The sequence below is a fragment of the Podarcis liolepis genome (assembly GCF_965112155.1).
Source record: "Podarcis liolepis genome assembly, chromosome: 1".
Lineage (NCBI taxonomy): Eukaryota > Metazoa > Chordata > Lepidosauria > Squamata > Lacertidae > Podarcis > Podarcis liolepis.
The window spans coordinates 137,948,765-137,975,201 of record NC_139554.1 but is presented as its reverse complement, the minus strand read 5'-3'; the positions used below and the strand labels follow the sequence as shown (position 1 = coordinate 137,975,201).

At 45.0% G+C, this 26,437-nt stretch overlaps 1 protein-coding gene across 2 annotated transcripts in view; it reads right to left on the bottom strand.

Annotated features, from left to right (window-relative positions):
* Positions 1 to 26,437, bottom strand: part of ERBB4 (erb-b2 receptor tyrosine kinase 4) — a 796,937-nt gene that overhangs the window by 193,301 nt on the left and 577,199 nt on the right. For both annotated transcript variants that reach the window (XM_083472043.1, XM_083472044.1), the window contains 3 exons: positions 19,921 to 20,039; positions 11,641 to 11,782; positions 8,357 to 8,470 (listed from right to left, as the gene is read on the bottom strand). In XM_083472043.1, the coding sequence (XP_083328169.1) occupies positions 8,357 to 8,470; positions 11,641 to 11,782; positions 19,921 to 20,039 (375 nt within the window). The remainder of the gene's footprint in view (positions 1 to 8,356; positions 8,471 to 11,640; positions 11,783 to 19,920; positions 20,040 to 26,437) is intronic.

The following is a 26,437-nucleotide window of genomic DNA, read 5'->3' as shown; positions in this document are numbered from 1 at the left end:
GATGGTGGGAGCTGTTGAGGGGGGAGAAGAAGGGGGAGCGGAGCAGGTAAAAGCCAACGCCTGGTTGCCACAATTGGGGCACTGCAGCCAGGCCAAAGAGCAGTGAAAGTGCCCGTGCCAGAAGCTCCTCGACCTGCTCTAGTGATTGAAGTGTCGCTAGAGCTGCAGAATGGGCACCCCCTAAAAATAAAGGCGCTATTGGACTCAGGCAGCTCCTGCAATTTTATGAGCAAGGAGTTTGCTGCTGAACACCAGATACAGACCATCCCTTTAAGCAACCCCCTGCAGGTGACCACGATTGATGGCAGGGAGTTGTTGGGAGGAGGAGTCCGCTTGCAGACTGTCCCAATGATAATGAGGGTGGCAAGGCACACAGAACTGATAGCGTTTAATGTGGCCACCCTGGGAGGCGCTCCCATTATTTTGGGAATGAGCTGGCTAGCTCTACATGATCCGCTGGTTGGCTGGCATCAAAGAGTGGTGTCCTTTGGTTCAGCACATTGCCTAGAACACTGCAAAGGGGAGAAGGGTTCAGCAGGGGCCCAAGCCACCCTAGCAGGGACTGAAGTAATGGGGAAGGTGAAGGTACCACCCCAGTATGCAGATCTCAGCGACGTGTTCAGCGAGAAGGAAGCTGACCAACTACCACCTCATAGACCCTTTGATTGTCAGATCAATTTACTCCCTGGAGCACAGCTTCCCGTGGGCAAGTTGTATGCCATGTCAGACAGGGAAATGCAGGAGTTGCGAGGGTTCATTGACAAGAACCTGAAGAGAGGCTTCATCAGAGAGTCCAAAGCAGCAGGGGGGAGCCCAGTGTTCTTTGTGGACAAAAAAAATGCGGACAAGCCGAGACTTGTATGTGATTTTAGGCGGCTGAATGCAGTGACTGAACCGGTGGCGTTCCCTATGCCCAGAATTGATGATATTTTGACCAGGGTGAGGAAGGGAAAGATTTTCACAAAGCTGGATCTAAGGGGGGCGTACAACCTGATACGCATAAGGAAAGGGGATGAATGGAAAACCACCATGTTTACCCCTTTGGGGGCGTTTGAATACCTCGTTATGCCATTTGGATTACAAGCCGGCTCCGCGTGTTTTCAATCTTTTATGAACCACGTGCTGGGCCCTTTGCTCTACAAGAATTGCGTTGCCTTTCTAGATGATGTGTTGGTGTATTCTGAGAATGAGGAGCAACATGTGAGAGACGTCAGAGAAGTGTTGAGCAGACTGCAAGCCAACAGGCTGTGGGTCAAACTGGAGAAGTGTCGGTTCCATACCAAGGAGGTGGAATTCCTGGGGTACCGCCTGTCAGACAAGGGATTGGCCATGGATCCCGGCAAGGTACAGGCAGTGCTGGAATGGAAAACACCCAAAACCAAGAAGGATGTGCAGAGGTTCCTAGGGTTTGGGAACTTTTATCGTAAGTTCATCCGCAACTTCGCCCATCTGACGGCGCCCATCACTGACTGTCTCAGCAGTAAAAAGAAGTTTGTATGGACGGCGGAGGCGGAGCGAGCGTTTGAGGAACTGAAAAGGGCCTTCGCCTCTGAAGAACAACTTCTGCATGTGGATTTACGAAAGAAGCTAAGGGTTGAAACAGACGCATCTGACAGAGCCATAGGGGCGGTGCTTCTTCTGCAGCCGGGGAAGGAGGAGTCAGAGTGGCGTCCGTGTGCCTTCTTCTCGCGGAAGCTGAACAAATCCGAGAGGAACTACACGGTGTACGACCGAGAACTGCTTGCTATTCATGAGGCGTTCCGGAGATGGAGGCATCTGCTAGTTGGTGCACAACATAAAGTGCAAGTGTGCACGGACCATAAAAATCTAGAGTACTGGAGAACGGCGCGAGTGCTCAACCAAAGGCAGTTGAGATGGGCCCAAGAGTTCTCCAAATTTAACTTTGAGATTTGTTATGTGCCAGGCCCAGAGAATGTTAGGGCGGACGCTCTCTCACGCAAACCTGAATATTTGGAGGGGGAGGGAGCACCCGAAGAAACCCATATCATTCCAGAGGACCGCTGGGTGTGTGGGGCGACTTTGGTGGGGCAAAGGGAATTGGTAGAGGGTACGGTGCAGGATGCATACGCCCAGGGGAAACTCAGGGATCTCAGAGGGGAGGAAGACAAATCCGGTGGTTTTGAGGAGAGAAATGGGGCATTGTATTATAAGGGAGCGTTATATATACCTGAAGGGGAATTGAGGGAGAAGGTACTCAAGCAGCTGCACGATAGCCCCACAGCAGGGCACTTTGGGCAACACAAAACCATGTGGCTGGTTACCAGGGAATTTTGGTGGCCCAAGGTCAGGGAAGATGTGCGGGAGTATGTGAGAGGGTGTGAACAATGCCAAAGAGCCAAGAGGGAGAGGCAGGCGCCGGCTGGTTTATTAGAACCACTGCCCACACCTGAGAGACCGTGGGAAGCAGTGGCAATAGATTTCATGACTGATCTGCCAAGGTCTAGAGGGAAAACAGCCATCATGGTTGTAGTAGACCTGTTAACTAAAATGGCCCACTTCATAGCCTGCTCACATGCGGTTACAGCAGAAGAAACCGCCAAATTGTTTGTAGAGAATGTGTTTAGGTTGCATGGCGCCCCCTTGAGGGTGGTTTCAGACCGAGGGAAACAATTTACTTCCAGGTTCTGGAGGAAGCTCATGAGCTTACTGCATGTAGAGGTTAATTTCTCGACAGCCCGTCATCCTGAGACCAACGGGCAGGCGGAAAGAGCAAATGGGGTTCTCCAACAATATTTGAGGTGTTATGTTAATGACAGAGAGAATGATTGGGTGGAGAAGCTGGCGTTGGCAGAATTTGCCTACAACAATGCAGAGAACGTGTCCACGGGGATGAGCCCCTTTTTGGCTAATCACGGGTGCCATCCCAGAGCCTTCCCAGGGGGGGAGGGGGAGAACTGGAGCGTTCCAGCTGCAGAACAGTTCGTGGAAGAAATGGAAGCGATCCATCGCCAGCTCCAACTCAACTTAAACAGGGCTAAGGAGGAATATAAGAGGCAGGCAGACAAAAACAGAAGGGAAGGTGAAAGCATCAGGGTGGGGGACCAGGTGTGGCTGTCAACCCAAGGGTTGCCATTCAAAGGAGGTTGTAAGAAATTAAGACCCAAAAGGCTGGGTCCGTTTGAAGTCATACAGCAGGTCAATCCAGTGGCTTTCAGGCTCCGGTTACCGAACCACATGAAGCTGCACCCAGTTTTTCACAGGTCGTTGCTGTCACCGTATAGAGGAGACAGTGAGGGGAGGGTCACTAGGGGACCAGCAATGGAGGAGAAGGAACACAGCTACCATGTAGCGGAGATCCTCGATTCCAGGTGGAAGGGAGATCAAGTAGAGTATTTGGTAATGTGGGAAGGGGAACCGGAGTCGGAAAACACCTGGGTTAGGGCAGAGGATGTCAATGACGAGGTTTTAATAGAGACTTTTCATCAGAGGTTCCCACGTAAACCTCAGCCTGTAGCGAGGTTCCGAAGGGAATACTTTGCCACCACCGACGAGGAAGAGGAGTTGGAGGGGTTCCCAGATTCTGAAGAGGAGGAGGATTCAGCTGGCCAGGACGACGATCGATGGAGAGAATTGTTCGAGACGTCAGAAGATGAGGAAGATTCGTTTCGGGGTTTTAGCCCTTCACCTCCCAGGGGGGAGGAATTGGGAGGGGGTGAGGGGGGCCCTGGAGGGGAGGTGGATGTCAGGGAACTGCCATCAGAGCATCAGGTGGTGGAGGGACTCAGGCAGGATGAAAGAGACTCAACTGCTGAAGCAGGGACCAGCAGGGGGAGGAGTGGGTCTCTGAGGGAATGCGAGCAGGAGGGAGGGCTCAGGGAGGCTTCCAGCGAGAACAGTGGGGAGGTATCGGAGTCTCCCATAGGGAGACCCACACCTCGCAGGAAACTGTCACGCCGTGAGTCCAGGAGACGCGTTTCCGTTAAGGAACTTCTTTGCTGGAAACGCTTCCGCAGACAGCCACTGTCGGACTCTACTAGTGACTAGAGCAGACATGTCTGAGGAGCTCCGTCACACACGGAGGTTTGTGGGGTCGCACAAACTCTGAGGGAGCACGTTTTCACGCACAAGCAGCTAATCAAACCCTCACAATGCCTCTTACCTAGAATAAAACTACAATGGTTCATCGTGACAAGCCCAGCAGCAGCTCAAGATGCTCAAATCCATTTTGTTACATTAGAGATCTAAACATGTATGTCTGTATAGAAAAGTGTTAGGTCACAAAAGTTAAAACTTATTTGAAAGCCACTTGGATTGGTTGAATGCAGGGTAGCCGATGCCTGTGCATGCAGAACCTACGTCTATGCACATTTGTCTGTGTTCACATGAGCCTAACCAGATGTTGCAGGCAGATGTGACACACCTACCCTGTTCCCATATACTGTGGTGAGCATGGCTACACATGCACAGTCTACCAACAAGGTGCCCTTCAGATGTTATGGACTAAAGGTCCCATCACTTCTGCTCGTTGGTCCCCTTCTCCGCTGCTGTGCAGTTCCCCCCAAGCCCCCTAAGCCTGTTCTGGGTTTCCCCACAACTCTCCAAAACAGGTTTAGTTTGTGAAGAGTTTCCCACAGGAGGAGAAGAGGAGGAAAGTCCCACTGTGCAAGCAGACCTCATTCCATATGCAACAGCTTTGTTGAATCCTGTCATGCTCAGAGCAGACCCTGAATGGGCTTCTGTTACCTGTCCATTGGTTTCAATGGGTCTATCTCGAGTATGCCATAGTTAGACATCACCCGTTGTAGTTCTGTAGACAAGCTAGATGCTGGGAAGGCAAAGTGCCAAGTTGCTGTCACTAGAGTCTACATGTTTCTCCTCTGTATTCCTTCTTCTGCTGCATGAGAAAGGAATTATCTGCCCCTGGGAACCTGAGTCTCAGAACACCTTCCTTTTTCACAGTACCTGGATCAGAAAAGCCAAACATGACACCACTAATAAATGGGACCAAGTTCTCCTTCAGGTGGATCTGGGCTGGGCTGCTTGTATCTGCAAGTAGGGCTCATATAATTCCTCCATACCAAGATATTCCGATAGAAAACTACACACCAAGGAGAGGAATCTTAGCAAAAGGGAGAGGACAGGTGTAGATCGCATACTTAGCATGCAAAAAAGACCAGGCTTTCAGGCACCAGCGTTGGATAAGACCTCTCCTGAGCTGAGTAGGGCATACTGGGCCATACAAACCACTGATGTGAATCCGTATAAAACAGCTTCTTATGTTCATATATAGCATTCCCCTCAATACTGTAGTTCTTTTTGTATAGCCATGGCAGTTTAATGGGGAACATTCATTTATGCACGATCCCACCTGCAGTCTCTAAGTACTTTAGCCCAGATATAGCTCTGCCACCTGGGTGAGAACTGGGTCAAAGAAGTATGGCTATAAAAGGTTTTTAAGGTCCTCAAGCTAAATATTAGAAATGATCTATACCAGTAAGCATTATGATACATTTCAGAGCATGCTGATACCAAAAGTCCTTTTAAAAAACAAAAACAAAAAACGAATCTGAAGCTCCTATTAAAAGCCTGCACATTTCTTTAACCTCCACAATTGGGTTTTCCTCTGCGGTATTTTACCATGGAAGACATAAAACTAGACTAAAATAGGCATATTCCTTCCATGAGAGCTAACACAGCTTAATGTTGTGTGGATGTCTAAAAAGAAATGATTTTATTACATGGATATGGGTATATAGCCTGTCTTCGTTTTAAAGCTTGGAGTAGATAACATTTGTTATCTCCTTCAGTTCCATATCTCAGTTCAGGAAGCAGGTAAATGAAGATGGATTAACACCGTTCAATAAATCCCCAACGGTTAGGGTTTGAAACAAGCACGCTGAATCAATGACACTTTACATATATGGGAACTGTATTGCATACATGGAAAACACAAAGTTTACCTCAATGGCAGGGGCTTAAAATCCCAGGAAGCTAACACAATTTCAACAGGGAATTTACTAGTTCTGTAGGAAGCCACTCTGGCACATGTGACTTTCAGACCTTCAAAATTATGTGCAGGTGCTGTTATGAGTTGTATAGGGGAGCCTCAGGCGTCTTAGACTTGAGGGCCAAACAGATCTGCTGCCAAATTCCTATGAAGTTTCTGAGTGGGGAGCAATTTAAAGCACAGCTTGGGAGAAGGCTGAGATGAACAATCTCCATCAGCAAGCAACCTCCCTTCACCCCTAAAGCCTAGTTTTAAAAATATTTTCCCCCCCCCACAGTTGTGCTCCAAAACTGGAAGTAATCCCTGCTGGGGTGAAAATGGCTAAAAATAGCAATTTCTGGTGGGAGGCTACAGATGGAGGGAGGATTCAATTCACTCACCTGTGCTGCATTTTACATGCCCTCCACACCACTGTTTTGTTGGGAACAAGAAAAACCCGGGTTGCTATTATGCCCAGTTGTATTCTGACACCCGTACTCTAAAGCTAGAAGAGCTCTCTGGTTATATCCTTCTGCGTGGGCAGGGTTGTATCCTCCAGTGCTGGGGTGGCTAACTGTAAGGTAAAGGTAAACTGACTGCTAAGGTAAAGGTAAGGTAAAGGTAAACTGACTGCTAAGTCCAGTTGTGGATGACTCTGGGGTTGAGGCACTCATCTCACTTTACTGGCCGAGGGAGCCGGCATTTGTCCGCAGACAGCTTCTTGGTCATGTGGCCAGCATGACAAAGCTGCTTCTGGAGAAACCAAAGCAGCGCACGGAAACGCTGTTAACTTTCCTGCCGGAGCGATACCAATTTATCTACTTGCACTTTGACGTGCTTTCAAACTGCTAGGTTGGCAGGAGCTGGGTCTGAACAACAGGAGCTTCGAACAACAGGAGCTTCACAGGGATTCAAACTGCCAACCTTCTGATTGGCAAGTCCTAGGCTCAGTGGTTTAGACCACAGCACCACCCGCGTCCCAAACTGTAGCCTTACATATTTTGTTGGGCTCCCACCAGTCCCAGCCCAGCCAATGGTCAGTGATGATTGAAGCTGTTTTGACAACCTTATTTATTTACTTATTAAATTTGTATACTGCCCGAGATCTCAGGGTGGTTCACAACATTAGAGGGACACAGATTAGCCAACCCTGTTCTAGCCTATTGATCTTCAAGAGGCGGGTTATGGACTGGCTGGATGCACCAGAGTGGTGGGAGGCACTGCATGGGAACCCCCAAGGGAAGAAGGCTCAGAGCCAGGGGATTGGACAGTGTGAGGTCAGAGGGAGAAGAGGGAGCAGACTGAGAGGAGGCTGTGTCAGAAGCAGAAGAGGTAACAGGGTTTAGTGAGCAGGATTAGGCTAGGGCAGAGAGCAGCCCAGAATCAGAGTCTGGAGAGAAGGGGAGCCAAGAGGCAGAGATAAGTCAGGCTGATGAGGAAGCCAGGATTTCTCGCCCTCCTGCGATGGGCAGGTCCTGTCTCCCAGAACATAGAATCATAGAGTTGGAATAGACCACAAGGGCCATCGAGTCCAAGAAGAGGGAGGAGCAAAGAGTCCAACATGAAGAGGAATGAAGAGGGAGGAGCAAAGAGAGACCAGACAAGCAGCCTCAGGTTGCTGGGAAATGACCTGGGGGAGGAGACACCTTAGAGAGTGGTGGGAAGGCCTTCAACTCACATCTGCCTCATTGCAACCAGACCTACTGGGAAGAGCTGCTGTGATCACTTGGCCTGAGCTTTTTAGATAACTTCACTGACACATTGTGAATTATTGCTGTCTTGCTCCCAACTCCCACCTTGACACTTATGGACCAACTGTGGCACTATTCTGTGGCACTATTTTCCTGCTTGGCAGGGGGTTAGACTTGATGGCCCTTGTGGTCTCTTCCAACTCTATGATTCTATGATTCTCTCCCCCCCCCCCCATTTTTTTCCTGGGGAAGGAGGCCTCCTCCCCCTCTCAACTCAAATACTGGACACGCACTGCTGCTGCGCTGCTTCATGTCTTCCTTGCAGGGACAAGGGGAGGAGGCACAGTGGAGCAATGTACACACAAAAGAGAAAAGGTTCACAATGCAGTTGCCACCTTTGGGCTAAGGTCAAGCTTTGCACCCTCCCTAGCTCAGAAGTGGGTCCCGTGTTTCAGGCTGGGAATCCAAGTGGGTTTCAGCTCTTGAGGAACGCTACTCTAGTGGGCTAAATGAGGAAACACCTTATGACAGGATCTCCATACCTGCCACCAGACTGCCCACAGAGATCAGTATCCCAGTTCCAAGGAGAGCAATCATAGCCTGCCCCATACTGCATCCAGGTTTCACTAGTTTCATGCCATTTCCAAATTAGTTCCTTGCTTTATGTCATGGCAATGCACAGCACACAAGGTCAGAAGTATAATGAAGAGCAGCCTACCTTTAGGGCAAATGTCAGTGCATGGTTTACATGTCTTAATGCCGTTTTCTTCAACTTCCATCTTGGGGCTGGGACAGGCACGCACACAAGAGCTGATATCAACCACAAAGTTATCTAGAAGGAGGTAAAAAAAGAGGAAAGTATATTATTGAAAAGAAAACCATCTACAAGCATCACACAATGGATATTCTGAGCATCCCTTTTTAAAACAGAGAGGTGTTGGGGGAAATGGGATGTGGGTCCCTCTTTTCTGCTACTGCATTCAAGAATCATTTTTATGTATTTGTCTCAGAACTGCATTTTATCTTTTGAAGTTTTCTCTAAGCTCACATTCTCCTGTATCCCTGTTGCTTTATGTTGTTGCTAATTTCAACATTCTTTAAAAGTTTCATTTCCCTTGAGATGCTGACGCTGTAACTCCATCTTAATGAGGTTTGTATTCTGGAAAATGTTTGAAATGTTATTTTAGCATCAAAGGATACACGGTCACAGCCAAGCTGGTATACCAACCACTGGATAAAATAAAAGATGCTTTGAATTATCTCAGTCTTATGCTCATACAGACAAAAAAGAAAGAAAGAAAAGAAGGTATCTGGATATTCAATTTTGTAGATAATAGCAATTAAATTTCAAAACAACGACCAAATGGGAATGTATATTTTTAGGCATACTAAATGTGGGATTCATTTCCACAACTAGTTAGCAAAATGCTGCTCTAGTATAAAAAAATAATAATAAACTTATGTATATATTTTTTTAAGGTAAAGGTAAAGGGACCCCTGACCATTAGGTCCAGTCGTGGCCGACTCTGGGGTTGCGGCGCTCATCTCGCTTTATTGGCCGAGGGAGCCGGCATACAACTTCCGGGTCATATGGCCAGTATGACTAAGCCGCTTCTGGCGAACCAGAGCAGCGCACGGAAACGCTGTTTACCTTCCTGCCGGAGCGGTACCTACTGATCTACTTGCACTTTGATGTGCTTTCGAACTGCTAGGTTGGCAGGAGCTGGGACCAAGTAACAGGAGCTCACCCCGTTGCGGGGATCTGAACTGCCAACCTTCTGATCGGCAAGTCCTAGGCTCTGTGGTTTAACCCACAGCACCACCCGCGCCCCATACCTTTTTTTACTTAACCACAAATCATTACAACTAACTGTCAAAGTTTCCCCTGATTCTAGCTTATTATGCTGGTGCCGACAAAGCACACCAGGTTCTGGGATCCATGGTAATATGAAGATATTGTACAGCAAGCCAGATCATTAGTTTGTCTAATCTAGTACTCTCTGCTCTGACTGGCAGTGCCTCTTCAAGCTTTTTAGGCAGGGATTTTTTCCAACCTTACAATGAAATGCCCCTTTTACTGGAAATGACAGGGATTGAACCTGATGCATGCAAAACATATGTCTATAGCTGCTTCACATAACTAGGGTAGCACCTTGTACTTCTTGCACCGTTAATAATTATGGAGAAGAGGGGATTTCAGCAGGTGCTGCTTGCTCTGCAAATGTGGCCTAGTGTTGAGAGTGTCAGCCTAGGACTGGAAAGACTCAGCTTCAAATGGGTAAGGAAGCTCTCTGAGTGGCCTCGGCCAGCCACTATCTCCCAAGCTAACTTGCCTCACAGGGTTGTTGTGAATAAAAAAAAATATGAGGGACAGAATAATGGGCACTGCCTTTCGCTCAGTATTCGAAACTCCCATTGTTCTAGGTGCATTTTGCGACAGGGAATTTCATTACTGTGAGCAGTTTCTCAGCTCTGGGCGCTGTACTGCGCCTAAGATTTCAGATTAAAACTGCAGAGTGGAAGGAAAGGAGAACCTTTTTCTGTCTCCCCACTTCCAGCTACTATCTAAAGACTGGAGAGGAGACCTTCTCAAGAATATTAGGGGGGGGCAGGGGAAGGACTAGACCACGTGAAAAATGAACATAATAACTTAGCTGTAGTTCCTTCATCTTCAGCTTCGTATTCTTGTTATAAAAGACTGAGCCTGGACATTTCATTGTTGCACCCATAACCTAGATTTAAGGTGCCATTTAGCTCCTAGCTTTCATATCTCAGTTTCTAGCACTGCTTTCACTTCTTGGATATTATTACAGTACATGCACCATACTTTTCTGCTTGTAGCATGCTCAGAGCTACTTACATCAGAAAAAAATGCAACACAACAATGAAATTGGGAAAGATTGTCAAGAAAGAATAATTTCACACATAATATGCACATCATTCAGTGACTACACTGAAAGGCACTGTGTGTGATTGCAGGTGCTGTGAAAAAAACTGGGTTGTTTGTTTTGCAATGTCCATTTCTACACATCTATTCCATCACTTAAGTCAATGGACAATTATACTAGCCCATCCTTAACAAACTCACAGATCCCCCCAAACTTACACAGATCCCCCCTCATTTTCTTTAATTGATGTTTAAAAGATTATACCCTTAAACCCCAAAATATTCAAATATCAAGTATATGTGATCCCCTAAGATGTTATTGAAATGAGAACATGTAAAGGGTTGTTTGCATGCTTTCAGTTTACATCCACTTGCGCAGGCCTACGCAGCAACAGAACATGCTAAATGCTCTGGCAATGTGATAATGCTTGCTATCTTCACTGGCAGTGGGTGGTTGGCCTCAGGGGGTCAGAAGAAATCATCATTAGGATCTATCGGAAAGACATTATTTTAGCCACTTACTCTGCACTACTCCCACTGGGAACAGTCCATATAAATAGTTTTAGTAATCCAGTTTAACAGTCTGTACCTGAAAGGCATTTATATTTTCAACCGACTGAAACCTCCTCGGTAGCCATTGTAATGTTGGGAGTTGGGAGCAATATTTTAATGTGCCTTGATAGCAATGAGCCTGTTCTGACTCACATTACCAAACCACACACTTGAATTTCAAGAAAAGGTCAAACATAAAAAAAATTCCACTTATGTTTGAGGGGAAATGAAAATGAGACTTTGTTTAAAGAAAGGAAATGTTAGAATCTGCTCCATATTTGACATCTGCTGCTGGATGGAAGCTGAGATTTTGACCACACAAACCAAAACATTTATCATGGATTTTTGGCTCTAAGTTATAGGGTGTTATTAAAATGTCAGCATTCAACAATGCCATTCTTAGAGTAAGTTATAACTTCCAATATATTGCTGTTGAAGAAAATAGGGTGCTTTCTCATCATTAACTTCACCGTACATTTGGCATGCTTTGCAATTATTATTTTTAAAGACTTTGAAACAGTTGCCCTTCATGGAACAAAGGCAGCCCTCCTCCTGTAACTTACGCGGGCACTTTTTGACACAAAAAGCACCATAGGTGTATTTGCCGTCTCGGTTGTTTTCCATCTGGAAGGTGGCAGGATTGTAAACTGAAGTCTGTGGACACTGCGTGACACAAGCCCCACTGTCATTAAAATTCATACAAGCCTGCAAGACAGGAAAGAACAGTTTGAATGAGAGCTTTTATTGGCATTTAATAAACAGACCCTTGACAATAACAATAGGAAATAAGTTTCTTAACGTATTCACTCTACGTAAATAATAACCTTTAGTTCCTGAGTCATCAAATTCAACTGAAGTCTAATTTGAGAAATTTAAATAATATTCTTATAACACATCATGAGGACTGCATATTACCCCCAAGTAATCAGAGGCACCTTGCCCCTGAATACCAGCTGCTGAGGATCGAGAGCTAGGAGTCCAACTTTGGGGCTTCCCAGAGGCGTGCGGTTGACCACTGTGGGAACGGGAGGCCAAGAAGGACACTGACAAACTGGAACGTGTCCAGAGGAGGGCAACCAAAATGGTCAAAGGTCTGGAAACGATGCCTTATGAGGAACGGCTAAGGGAGCTGGGCATGTTTAGCCTGGAGAAGAGGAGGTTAAGGGGTGATATGATAGCCATGTTCAAATATATAAAAGGATGTCACATAGAGGAGGGAGAAAGGTTGTTTTCTGCTGCTCCAGAGAAGCGGACACAGAGCAATGGATCCAAACTACAAGAAAGAAGATTCCACCTAAACATTAGGAAGAACTTCCTGACAGTAAGAGCTGTTTGACAGTGGAATTTGCTGCCAAGGAGTGTGGTGGAGTCTCCTACTTTGGAGGTCTTTAAGCAGAGGCTTGACAACCATATGTCAGGAGTGCTCTGATGGTGTTTCCTGCTTGGCAGGGGGTTGGACTCGATGGCCCTTGTGGTCTCTTCCAACTCTATGATTCTATGATTCTATGACCAGGTGGGCCTGTGGTCCGACCCAGCACAGCTCATGTTATGTTTATAGGACTTAGAGCTATAAGTCTCTGCTTAGGGGTTGGGGTATGACAGGCATAATGGAAGAACATCGTCCATGTGATGATCATCAAGAGAGGACCTTTAAATTTTTGCTGAAGGCTGGAGAAGCTGGAACCTAAAGTGCAACAGGCAAAAGGTACTATTCCAGTGACCTAACATGAGCAAATGGCAGGAGCTAACACCACAGTCCTTTCTGGGTGAGCAGTGGACTCTAAGGCCTAAATGCACACATTCCATAGTTGCTCTTGAGGCCAGATCCCAGTCTCAGATCACGATATTCTGTGCTGATACGCTAGTTTATAGGATTGTGCCTTAAGTACTCAGCACCCAGGCTGGCCCACCCTTGAGGCCGAGTGAAGCCTCAGGTGGTAAAATCCCATGGGGTGGTGCCCCTGCAGGCACTATGCCTACCCCTGCCATCATGGGGGTTGCACAGCTGTGGTGGTGGCTTCTGTTGAGATCTCATAAGATCTTGCGGAACTCTTATGAGAGTTCCACAAGATCTTGTGAGATCCTGCCTGAAGCCACCACCACTGCAACCCTGGTACGCAAGGCTTCGCAGGGTGGGGAGAGGCGGGCAGCACCTTCCCATTTTGATTCAGGTGGCAAAATAGGATGAACCGCCACTGTTGGCACTAGCATAAAAACAAATCTGATGCCATTGCACTGACTATTCTGAATGTGACAAGACAGCAGTAGCAATCAACCGTGTTTCTGTGGCAATGCTTATTCCCTATCCTTTCCACAGTACGATGGAGGTCCTTGCAGTGATAAAAGAAAAGCTACCATCATTGTTTACCACACTGCTCAAGAGCAGAGGTTTCCATGGCAGGAGGCAATTGGGTATCCCTTGACAGTTGTGCTGCTGGTTTAGCGGCAAGTGCCCAGTGTACTTACTGTTCGTGCCCTCCTGCCAAAGCAGACTCAGGGGATCGGGGTGCCAAGCCAATCTCAGTAGGAATGCATGGCCTGCCATGAACTGAAAGCAAGAAGCACTTTCTCCCTGCTGTCAACTGTCGATCCCTAAAGCTCAACAACTCTGGTCTCCCCCACCAAAAAAAGCTCAACAACTCTGGTCAATCCAATGGGTATAGTGGGAGTAGATCACAGTCTCTTGGAAGTTGGACACCCCTGGGCTACACCAATTGAAAATATAATATAATATAATATAATATAATATAATATAATATAATATAATATAATATAATATAATATAATATAATATAATATAATATAATATAATATAATATAATATAATATAATATAATATAATATAATATAATATAATATAATATAATATAATATAATATAATATAAATCACACACACACCCCCACATCAAGGTAGATTTCTGCATGGTTTATAAGTATAAAATATTAAAATATGAACTAAAACAATCCCATTAGAACAACAAAACAATTTAAAACAGGAGAGTCGGATTGAGAGATCAAGGGGGTGCCTAAGTAAGCAAGTGTTTCTGTTTATTGTCAGACATGCCATTGTTTAAAGCATTAGAAGCCTTCATCAGGAAACAGGGTGTCAGCTAGGACTACAGCAAAGTTAGGAAGAGTGACACAGATTTCCCTGAATCAACTTAAGGAGCGAATGGTAAAGGCTGGTTCTGTTTAAGTGGGCACCATATTGAATGTTTTGGTGAGGTAGATGCAAGGCTTTTATAATGGAACCCCTTTTAATTCAACAAGACCAATGTGTTGAATTACTGCCGAGTTATTAAAGGCACAAAGTACAGTCAGAGACCTGTTTAGATCCACTTTAATTTTGACTCTCATTATTCTCTAAATACCTCTAAATCCTTGTGAGTACATTTACTGAAACATTAATGCTGCAGAGATAGGCATTGCTTTGCTTCCAAGAATGCTCACACAAATGAATACATGCCAGCACTTGCGAGAACAATGGATGATTGCCTTATCTAGCAATTTACACAGCAGGATAGTATAGGTTCGAGGAAGCAGGCATTATAGGTCAGACCATCTCTTAATGCAGCGTATGCTGAAATTGCTTTAATTAATACATAACATAACTCATTTAATTCTTTCCCTCAATCTAGTGCCTTTATTCATTTTCTGCCCTGGCACCTTATCATCATAATGAATTGCTTAGTAACTATATCATAATGATGTAGAATGCTAATGATGTATAGCCCAAAGCTATGATAACCTTTCATTAAGGATCTACTAAAATCATTCTGAAGAGTTCAGCAAATTTTAAATTTGTCGCTTTAAGTATTGTTTACAAGTACTGGTAGTATATTTTAGAGCATTCCATGCTTTTGAGCTGGAGCAGAAAGGCATGTGGCCTGGCTTCCTGTAGCATAGGAGGAGGTCTAGTATTTTTCGGCTTTACTAAGACAGCAACTTCCCATTTACATGTGCTGTGTTTGCACGTGTCACAAGCAGTGTCAGGAACCCAGAAAGACCCTCTCCAGAGCACAAAGAGGATGCCCTCTTCAGGCCCTGGGCAAGGTCCCCTTGTGAGCCAGAGGCCTTCCTGCCTAACAGCTGACATGCAAGGCGACAGCAGCCGCTTCCCCACACGTCAGCTGTGCAAGCCTTGCTGCCCGCCTGCTTATGTGAGCCAGAGGGGCAGTGGGTCTCAGCTCAGCTGATGTGTGGAGAAGAAGCTTCCCAGTGCATCAGCTGTGCAAGCCCTGCTGCCCCCTAGGGTGCTCCCAACATACATGATTTCAGTTACACATGAGGGAGCCTGGAATGTAACCCCCATGTAAACTGGGAGTTGCCTGTACAGTCGTACCTTGGTTCTTGAACTCCTTGGTACTCATACATTTTGGCTCCCAAGTGCCAAAAACACAAAGTAAGTGTTCCGAATTTTGGAACGTTTTTCGGAAGCTGAACATCCTATGTGGCTTCCACTTCAGTGCAGGAAGCTCCTGCAGCCAACCAGAAGCTGTGCCTTGGTTTTCGAACAGTTTTGGGAGTCAAACGGAGTTTTGGGAGTCAAACGGAGTTTGAGAACCAAGGTACGACTGTATTGTCTCTTCCAGGGCTCAGTAGAGGTAGAGGTAAGGATACTCCAGGAGCTTAGGTGATGGTGAGGAGCGTACATAAGGTGGCACTGTCTAACCTTTCCCCCTGAAATGTTTTTGAGATGCACATCTAAGGTGCTATTTTCCATGTGCTTTTCTGTGGAACATCCATACATTTGTAACTTAACAACAACAACCCTGTATTGGAATATTACAGAAAAGCTTTGTTATCGCAAGGATTTTAGGTGGTCTGCAACAATGCTTCTTGCATGACTATGCACTCCTGTGGGCTAGTAATCATAATAATAATTTATTATTTATACCCCGCCCATCTGGCTGGGTTTCCCCAACCACTCTGGGCGGCTTCCAAAAGAATATTAAAATACTGTGATACATCAAACATTAAAAACTTCCCTAAACAGGGCTGCCTTCAGATGTCTTCTAAAAGTCTGGTAGTTGTTGTTCTCTTTGACATCTGGTGGGAGGGCGTTCCACAGGGAGGGCGCCACTACCGAGAAGGCCCTCTGCCTGGTTCTCTGTAACTTGGCTTCTCGCAGTGAGGGAACCGCCAGAAGGCCCTCGGTGCTGGACCTCAGTGTCCGGGTAGAACGATGGGGGTGGAGACGCTCCTTCAGGTATACTGGACCGAGGCCGTTTAGGGCTTTAAAGGTCAGCACCAACACTTTGAATTGTGCTCGGAAACGTACTGGGAGCCAATGTAGGTCTTTCAAGACCGGTGTTATATGGTCTCGGCGGCCGTTCCCAGTCACCAGTCTGGCTGCTACATTCTGGATTAGTTGTACTTTCCGGGTCACCTTCAGAGGTAGCCCCACGTAGAGCGCATTGTAGTAGTCCAAGCGGGAGATAACCAGAGCATGCACTACTCTGGCGAGACAGTCCGCAGGCAGATAGGGTCTCAGCCTACGTACCAGATGGAGCTGGTACACAGCTGCCCTGGACATGGATTTAACCTGTGCCTCCATGGACAGCTGTGAGTCCAAAATGACTCTCAGGCTGCACACCTGGTCCTTCAGGGGCACAGTTACCCCATTCAGGACCAGGGAGTGCCCCACACCTGCCCGCCTCCTGTCCCCCAGAAACAGTACTTCTGTCTTGTCAGGATTCAATCTCAATCTGTTAGCCGCCATCCATCCTCCAACCGCCTCCAGACACTCACACAGGACCGTCACCGCCTTCACTGGTTCTGATTTGAAAGAGAGGTAGAGCTGGGTATCATCCGCATACTGATGGACACCCAGCCCAAACCTCCTGATGATCTCTCCCAGCGGCTGCATGTAGATGTTGAAAAGCATGGGGGAGAGGACAGAACCCTGAGGCACCCCACAAGTGAGAGCCCAGGGGTCTGAACACTCATCCCCCACCACCACTTTCTGAACACGGCCCAGGAGGAAGGAACGGAACCACTGTATGACAGTTCCCCCAGCTCCCAGCCCCTCAAGACGGTCCAGAAGGATGTTATGGTCGATGGTATCAAATGCCACTGAGAGATCCAGCAGAACTAGGAAACAGCTCTCACCTTTGTCCCTAGCCCGCCGGAGATCATCAACCAGTGCGACCAAGGCAGTTTCAGTCCCATGATGAGGCCTGAATCCCGATTGGAAGGGATCCAAATGGTCCGCTTCTTCCAGGCGTGCCTGGAGTTGTTCAGCAACCACTCGCTCAATCACCTTGCCCAAGAATGGAAGATTTGAGACTGAGCGATAGTTGGCCATCGTGGCCGCATCTAAAGATGGTTTTTTCAGAAGCGGTTTAATAACCGCCTCTTTCAGCGGGTCTGGGAAGGCTCCCTCACGGAGGGAAGCATTCACCACCCCACAAACCCATCGCCCAGTCCTTCCTGGCTAGCTTTTATGAGCCAGGATGGGCAAGGATCAAGGAGACAAGTGGTTGGTTTCACTCATCTAAGCAGCCTGTCCACATCCTTGGCGGTAACAGATTGGAGCTGATCCCACGCAGTTTGACTAGACAGGACTCTAGCACTCTCCCGCCCCGGCCCTGCTCCCACGGTGGCGTCTACCTCTTCCCGAATCTGAGCGACTTTATTTGCAAAAAAACTTTGCAAAATCATTGCAGGAGATCATGTGACCCGTACTGGGCCCCAATGTAGCAGGTGGTTCCGCTAAATTGCGGACCACCTGAAAAAGTCTCCTGCTGCTGTTTTCTGCAGATGCAATAGAGGCGGCGAAGAAAGTCTTCTTCGCCGTTGCTACCGCCACTTGGTAGGCTCGACATTGAGCTCTAACCTGTGTCCGGTCAGCTTCAGAATGGGTCATCCGCCACTGGCGCTCTAGCCGTCTCAACAATTGTTCCATTGCCCTCAGATCTGTGGAAAACTGTGGAAAGCAGTCAATAGCTGCTAGGCCTTTAAGCAGGCCTTTAATTCTGCTACTTTTGTACAGTATTAGTTTCTCACTACTTGGTTGTATGCTGAGATGGCACAGTTGTGGGAATTTGTATCTTTAAGACAAAGCTCCAGCTGGTATTTAGAGTAGGGCGTAAAGGCTATTCTTAGGAGTTATATATTTTGCTGCCTGCAAAATACCAACTAGCCTTTTACTATTGTCGGAAACTGATGTGTCACCCAAACATCATACATAGCTTGTATAACCCCCAACAGTATATAAGTTTCAGAAGACTGCTGCTGGTCAGATCCTCAGAACTGCAGAGCTTCAAAGCTTAGGAATCTCCGCACAGCCTAATCTGCAAAGTTGCCCGGCTGCATCTCCATCTTCAATAGCCATGTCTGCTGCTGACAGAGTGCCCAGCAGCTAGAGGGATATCGCAATGCTTTGTGGCTTTCTTTGGGCTGGCTAATAAAATCTTCAGCCTCCATCCCATTTGTGTGCTTGTGTTTTGAATCCAAAAAGAGCACCTGCTCCTTGACAAACCCATAGGAAATCATAACATGAATCTCTCACCATCTCATCTAGCTCGGACCCCTGATCTTAACAACAAAGGACATGCTGGACCTTCCTCCTTCCCCTTCCTGTGATTCGTCACCCCAGGCGCTTGTTCCTGAGTCCCAGCTCAGCTCACTTCCATTTGGGCATCTGACTGCAGAGGGGAAATGCAGAGGCGGGGCAGGTTTGCTTCCCTCGCTTATACACCCACCTTGATCTTACACACAAGAACAAGCACACACACACCCCTTTCACACACTGGTGGGGTTCCTATGATCATGCCTAATTTGGCCTCCAGCATAAAAGAAATCAGGCAAATAAGAAAAAACTTTTAGGGACATGAGGGGGAGAGAAAATACCCCTTGGTAGCTAAACTAATGGACTACATACTGTTTCCCCAACTTTTGTAATTCCTGATTTCAAAGCCAGTTTTCTTAGGAAGAATGGGTATTGTTAGCTCACCCGTTCTTTTGATATAAAGGTGTACAGAGGACAGGAGCAAAGGAACACCTGCAAACGACAACCTTTAATTAAGGGTGTTAATTCCCTGCCATGTTCTTGTTCTGCTTTGAGTACCATTTTGGTGACATCAAGTTAGAGCTGAAACAATTTCCCAGTTCATGCAGAGAAATTCAAAATCCAGCTCTTCTAGATTAAAATGGAAATACAATATTTGAGTCCGATTCTTCACATTAATTTTAGCTCTGAAATGCTCCATTGCATTTCCCACCTGGGAGGCTCCTAATCCTAACTTGACATGTACATACATTGTGATAAGCTCCAAACAGTTTAGGCATCACATTTATTAGCAAAACTTAGTCATGGCCACCTGGTTGTTGAAGCTGGGTATACCTGACTGAGGCTGCCATCAGAAGCTCACTTAGGAGGAAACATTGTCCACAGAAATAAATTAGGCTTCCTTCACTTCCTTCACTTTTAGGCAACGGCTCTTATATTCTGTTTTTAGCAAATATGACGGATGGTGGATTTTTGGTCTGTCTTTTGTTTAAAGTCAAACTTCTGATATAAATTGCCCACATCCTATAAATGTTAATTTTTAGGAAAGTAAAATGTATTTTCACTTAAGATAAAAATCATACCAATTAGCATATAAATGGTTTCAAATCTCTATTTGCAAATCTCATAAATGTTTCAATGGGTGAAATAAGCTGATAAGTAACGGAAATGTAATGGGAAAATATGAATGCTAAAACGGCGAGTGAATATCTTCCACTGTACATGCAGTATAATTAAAGACACACACACACACATTTCCTTGGCAAGAAAGCCCAAGAATGAGCAAAGCTGCTGACAGGAAGACAGAAAGGAGTGAAGGGTGAGACCTACAAAGCAATCGGTGTCTTTTGGTCCAGAACAGCCTCCTGCGCATTCACGGTGGCAGCATTCGCTGACGGAGCGCCCATAACACCTGCCATCACATTGTTCAGCACATACCATCTTCGTCACTGGAAAGGGCAGAGAAATCATAAACGCTATCAGCACAGAACACAAGCTCATCCTGGACAACTGAGAAGCTGTAAGAGGAAAGGGAAATTAAGGTAGGGGTCCCCAACACAAATAAATTACACCTTTGTCCGTTATTCTGTGACATGCTAACATGACCAAAACATACTTCTTTTCAGTTTAGTTAGGTGCTAAGCATTTGTACGGCACTCTCAATGCTTAAGTGTCTGTGGCGCTTTTTGCATGGAGGAAGATTAGGAGAAAACTATAACTTGGCCACACCTCTGTGTCTCCTCGGCCACCAAGCAGTCCCATCAGGTCCAGCTGCCCTAACCAAATTACTTATCACACTGTTTAACAGAGCACAAGCTATTGCAGTACAAAAAGCTGAGGTATTTTTTTTTTTAAGGATCCTTACAACCAAATTAAATTTCAGGTGTGAGTTTTATTTCATATGCATAGTACCTTGCTGTCTTGTGTAACAGAACGATGCTTTTGCCTAGCATGTTAGTATTTTCACAACTAAACATTTTAAAGTTTTGCAATATTTCTTTCAGCAAAAAGCACACACTTCAGAATTTACTTGTCTCTACCTGAATATCATTTGAATAAAGAAATGTGCAGATCCTTAGGGGAAAATATGTGAGGACCTTGATTGCCCTGGGATTTGTTCTTCTAAGCTTAGTAAGTTTGAGGAAATCCTGACTTAGAATCATAGAATCATAGAGTTGGAAGAGACCACAAGGGCCATCGAGTCCAACCCCCTGCCAAGCAGGAAACACCATCAGAGCACTCCTGACATATGGTTGTCAAGACTTCTTCTTATCACCATATAGAGAAGAGGAAGGCCGACTCCAGGTTCAAAAAGAAGCCCATCCTTATATGATAAGCTTATCATATATCTACCCATCTCTGTTGATGGATGCTGTTTGCCCTGCTCATGATAGCCAAGGCATGATGCCAGTTTCGGGTGGCCAGTTTCAAATCATTATGGGAGGGGAGAAAGGTTCTGTCTAAAGGCAATAGGGAAATGACTGCTATTACTGAGATCCTGGAGTGTTCATGTAAGGTTAGTTCTATATTTAAAAATGTAGGAAGACACACAAATACAAGCTCATAAATCTGAAGTGCTCAAATTATGGTGCCACCTATCTTTTCTTGTGTTTCTTTTTTATAATTTTATTTATAGTTTTCATTTATATACATTTCAATAGTTTAACAATCGTTTTAATATTTCAAACCTTGACTTCCTTCCTCCTTTTTCTGTGGTTCCTTATATTTATTTTATCATTTCTTGCATATTCTAAATTAACTTAGCTAATTCTTTTATTCATCTATTTTGATTATATATTCTTCTGAAACTGCAGGTTATTACAGTAATCCTGCCAATGTCTTTATCTGTTTACAATTTGTTTGTAGATATTCAATAAACCATTTCCATGCTTTTATAAAATGTTTGCTAACTTGATTTCTCATTCTTCCAGTAAGTTTCGCTATTTCTGCATAATCCATAAGTTTTTGTGTCCATTCATCTCTCGTCGGGACTTCTTCTTCTTTCCATTTTTGGGCAAGTAACATTCCTGCAGCTGTACTTGCATTCATAAATCAATTTCTGTACTCTTTGGGTAGTTCTATACCTATGATTCCCAAAAGAAAACCTTTTGGGGTTTTTATTTTACAAATGCTATTTTAAACATCTTTTCCAACTAATTAGATATCATTTCCCAGTAAGCTTTAACCTTACAACAAGACCACCACATATGATAAAAAGTACCTTCTTTTTCTTTGCATTTCCAACACTTATTTGATTCTGATGTACACACTTTTGCCAATCTACTAGGTGTTATATAGATACCATCTGTGTAACATTCTAATGTAATTTTATCTTAAACCATAACATGCTGTGAATTTTATATCTGTGGTGCCACCTGTCTTCTGTGACAACAACTTAGCTTAGAGCTTTCCAAACTTTTCATGTTAGCGACTCACTTTTTAGACATGCATCATTTCACAACACAGTAATTCATTTTTACTAGCAAATCAGAGGTGAAACTAACCCCTTTCCAGCCCTGGGAGGAGAACGGGGAGCATTTGTGTGACACACCTACACATTGCTGCTGACACCAATGTGTCGTGACGCACAGTTTGCAAAGTTTTGCCTTAGTTACTTCCTTCTTTATTGAAGGAAACCTACCTGGATATTTCCAGCTCTCTACATGCCTGACTGAGGAGAACAGTCTGTTCACAAGATGAGAGATGCTGACAAAGTTCATTGGGCTCAGGAAGGTATACCAGGTTGGGGACTCCTGATGCCAGTCTTAAATACGAGGCGAGCATCACAAAGCCCCTTAATTCTTCTCTGTCTTGGGTTATAATTTGAGGTCCAAATCAGATTCCCTCAGGAAACAAGCAGAGCAATTTCTGCTGGTTTCTGTTTATTTTTATGCAACTTGATTTATTTTTCAAACCAATCACTCAAGTCTAGAGCAAGTAACCCATCTTTACCGTACATTTTCCCCTGCTCTGTGTAATCAGGCTTTCTAGTGAAGGCTTTTCACCCACATTATGATCCCAGAAAAGGCGTCAGGCCTCAGCAGGAGTCTGTTCTTGCTGTCAGGTTGTGAGACAAGAGCTTGATGTAGTTTTCATTGTGAATGCCTGAATGTTTTGAATAGATCTTTTATATCTATATCTTTTTGTTGGCATCCGTCTGTCTTGGGAAATAACGGAAGACGGTGGGGTGAAGCCAAGCCGTTGGAGAGTTGCAGCACTTGATCTCTCTCTCTCTTTATAGATATATATTTATATATAAATATATAAATATAGGGTGGCGCTGTGGGTTAAACCACAGAGCCTAGGGCTTGCCAATCAGAAAGTTTGCGGTTTGAATCCTCGCGACGGGGTGAGCTCCTGTTGCTTGGTCCCTGCTCCTGCCAACCTAAGCAGCTCGAAAGCACGTCAAAGTGCAAGTAGATAAATAGGTACCGCTCTGGCGGGAAGGTAAACGGCATTTCTGGGCGCTGCCCTGGTTCGCCAGAAGCGGCTTAGTCATGCTGGCCACATGACCCGGAAGCTGTACACCGGCTCTCTCGGCCAGTAAAGCGAGCTGAGCACCACAACCCCAGAGTCATCTGCAACTGGACCTAATGGTCAGGGGTCCCTTTACCTATATATATATATATATATATATATATATATATATATATATATATATGCTTTCGTAGATTTTCACGGGTACAGGAATGCAGGTTTTGGTGTCTTCGGGTGTCTTCCCGTGTAAGAGTTGGGGTGTCTAGGCGACGTTTCGACGAGGTCTCACTCGTCATCTTCAGGCTGGTGCTTACGGCTTCTTGTTACTGGAACAGAGCTCTGTTCCAGTAACAAGAAGCCGTAAGCACCAGCCTGAAGATGACGAGTGAGACCTCGTCGAAACGTCGCCTAGACACCCCAACTCTTACACGGGAAGACACCCGAAGACACCAAAACCTGCATATATATATATATATATATATATATATATATATATATATATATAAAATTATTAATGCTAAATTACTTTTTAATTATTATTTATAGCTGTTCTTACTTTATCTGTAGCTGCCTCCAGTCCTTGTCAATGAAAAAGTAGGGTATGGATAAATTAAAAATCATAATAGTAGCTGTAGTAGTTAGGGCCAAGCTAAGGACTGATTTCAGCAAAGACAGTGAGGCAAGATACCTGTGTGAATAACTGAGCAGCAATTTGCTGAGGCAGGAAACTGGCCTGGAACAACAGATTTTTAAACTCTGAAAATGTCCTTCCTCCTCCTCCTTTAAGGGGTGCTGCAGGGAGGTCTAAGAGAGGGGGAAGGAGCTTTGGAAAAGTGCTCTCTGAAGCGCCTCATTCCTCCTTTAAAAGGGGCTTGGGTTAAGCTGTGAGGGGATAGGGGAGGAAGGGGGTTTGGTTAGGTATAAAAGGAGGAGGAGGATTTGGCCAGATGCAGGAAAAAAGGCTGGGCAAAGGGGCTGCCAGCATGGGCGTAGCCAAGGGGGGGCAGGGGGCCAGACCCCCCCCCAAATAAAGTAAATAAATAAAAATACTTAACTAACTGAGGTTCTGCCTCCCACCATCATAAAGCTTGCATCTTCCCAACATAAATTCTCACTATGCCCGTGGCCGGCAGTCTCTAGTTATAAAATAGTCAAGAACTGTTTTAAAGTAAGCTTCAGTATGTGTGCGCACACACGTGACAAAGGTCAGAAGACCTGAGACTCAGGTAAAGATTGCACTTAACATATGGAGCAGTAAAATCTTTTGGAACCCTGAGTCTAATAATAATAATAATAATAATAATAATAATAATAATAATAATTTTATTGTTTATACCCTGCCCACCTGGTTGGGTTTCCCCAGCCACTCTGGGCAGCTTCCAGCAAAATATAAAAAATAATAAAATGTCAGACATTAAAAACTTCCCTGAACAGGGCTGCCTTCAGATGTCTTTTAAAAGTTGTGTAATTCTTTATCTCCCTGACACCTGACGGAAGGCCGTTCCACAGGGAGGGCACCACTGCCAAGAAGGCACTTAGTACTCTCTACCTCCCTGCCTATCGCTTCCCTACGGAACAACATCATACTGGCTCCCAGTCCTGCAAAGATGCTGATCAAAAAGTTCTCTTGCTTAAAGTCTAAGTTCTCCAAAATGAAGCAACACCCTACCTGAAAACTGAATCCAGAGCAGTGCACTTTATTCAGCTAATTAGCTATTGTGTTATGGGGGGGAGGGGAGAGAGTGCCGTTGGGCCACAGTCATAAAATATGCAGAAGTGGCTTATACAGGTTAAAGACGGCTGCGTCCTGAATTCCCAAGGTGGCTGGTGATTCAAAAATGAGCAGTCAACAGCCAAGCTGCACTCTTCAAGGTAATCATTAAATGAAACCTCCTGAACTCTCTATCCAATTTAAATATGATTCACTCTTCAATGATTCATTACATGAACCTAAAAAAACCAAAAAAAGCCCCAACAACTCTAAAATGAATTTTCTAAAGTGTGCAGTAAGAAATTGTAAAAGCTCACTGAGGACTAAATCTTGTGTTTTGCCAATGGAAAGGTGTAACATTGTACTATAATGTTATATAAGCTTTTATAATTGATAATTAATTCCACATTTCTAGCACACCGAGTCCTTAGCAATCTTCAGCTTGCTTGTCCTCATAATGAGACAAGCCAATATTTACAGCTTGTATTTGCTCAAAGTAGCTCACAATGAGTCAGATAAATCACAATGGTTGCATTAACACTGCTTCTATCTATCTATCTACAAATCAATGGTTTTATTCTGGGCTTTTGTTCAGCCAGAACTCACAGGAACTCAGTTCCGGCACCTCTCAGGTGCCATTGCAAGAAAGCAAGGGAGGCGTCCATGGTGAGTTCCGGCACCTCTTTTTCTAGAAAAATAGCATTGGCTTTTATTTATTTTATTTTCAAGAATGAATGTACCAGCTTTCAACACACAGCTCAAAAGGCAATTCATCAAAACAGAATTTATAGCTAATCAAATAATCTAACATACATTTAAAAAATAATAATAATATGAGCTGATCAGCGCTGACGGCTGTTCACTGACCATTCATTCCTCGCACGAGACCTGACTATAGGTCTCCCTTATCCAGATGTATAGGCCACTCAGAGCCAGCCCAAGACATTTTGGCGCCTGAGGTGAACCACAAAGTGGCATCCCTACTCCTACCAGGCAAGAGGGGGGTGAGTGAATATCTACATCAAGAACAAGGGGGAAATGAAGACTGATATTGGGATCTGCTGCCCCGTGGATCATGCCGCCTGAGGCAGTTGCCTCACCTTGCCTTATGGATGAGCTGACCCTGAACCGCTGATAGCTTGACCTTACCAGCATTCGTAAAAAACCACACCTGTAAATGTTGAAGTGCATGCTGATTGTTGGGAGCTGGGAGTGCCCTAATGGCAATAATGACACACTTCAGATGATTTCTGTGAAAATATCCTTCAATATAAGTATAAGCTGCAATCCGAAACTCACAGCCAGATGGGTGGGGTATAAAATAACAACAACAACAACATACTCACAAGCCAATTTTGCTGCTTATACTAAGTTTTTGAGTCTGATTTAAACCAAAAAGGATTGTGAAGGGCTTGAAAAAGATCTCTCCAAACTGAGTGGATGGACTGTAAAGTGGCAAATGTATGCCAGTGTAAACAAGTGTAAAGTGGTGAATGCCAGCGCAAAATATTCTTAATTTCACATGTACACTCATATGGTGTGAGTTTTTGGTCAGAATAAGTGGATAGCTTGATGAAGATGTGAGGCAGCTGTGGAAAAGCTAAATGCCATTCTAGGGATCATTAGGAAAGGAATTGAAAATAAAATTGCTGATTTTGT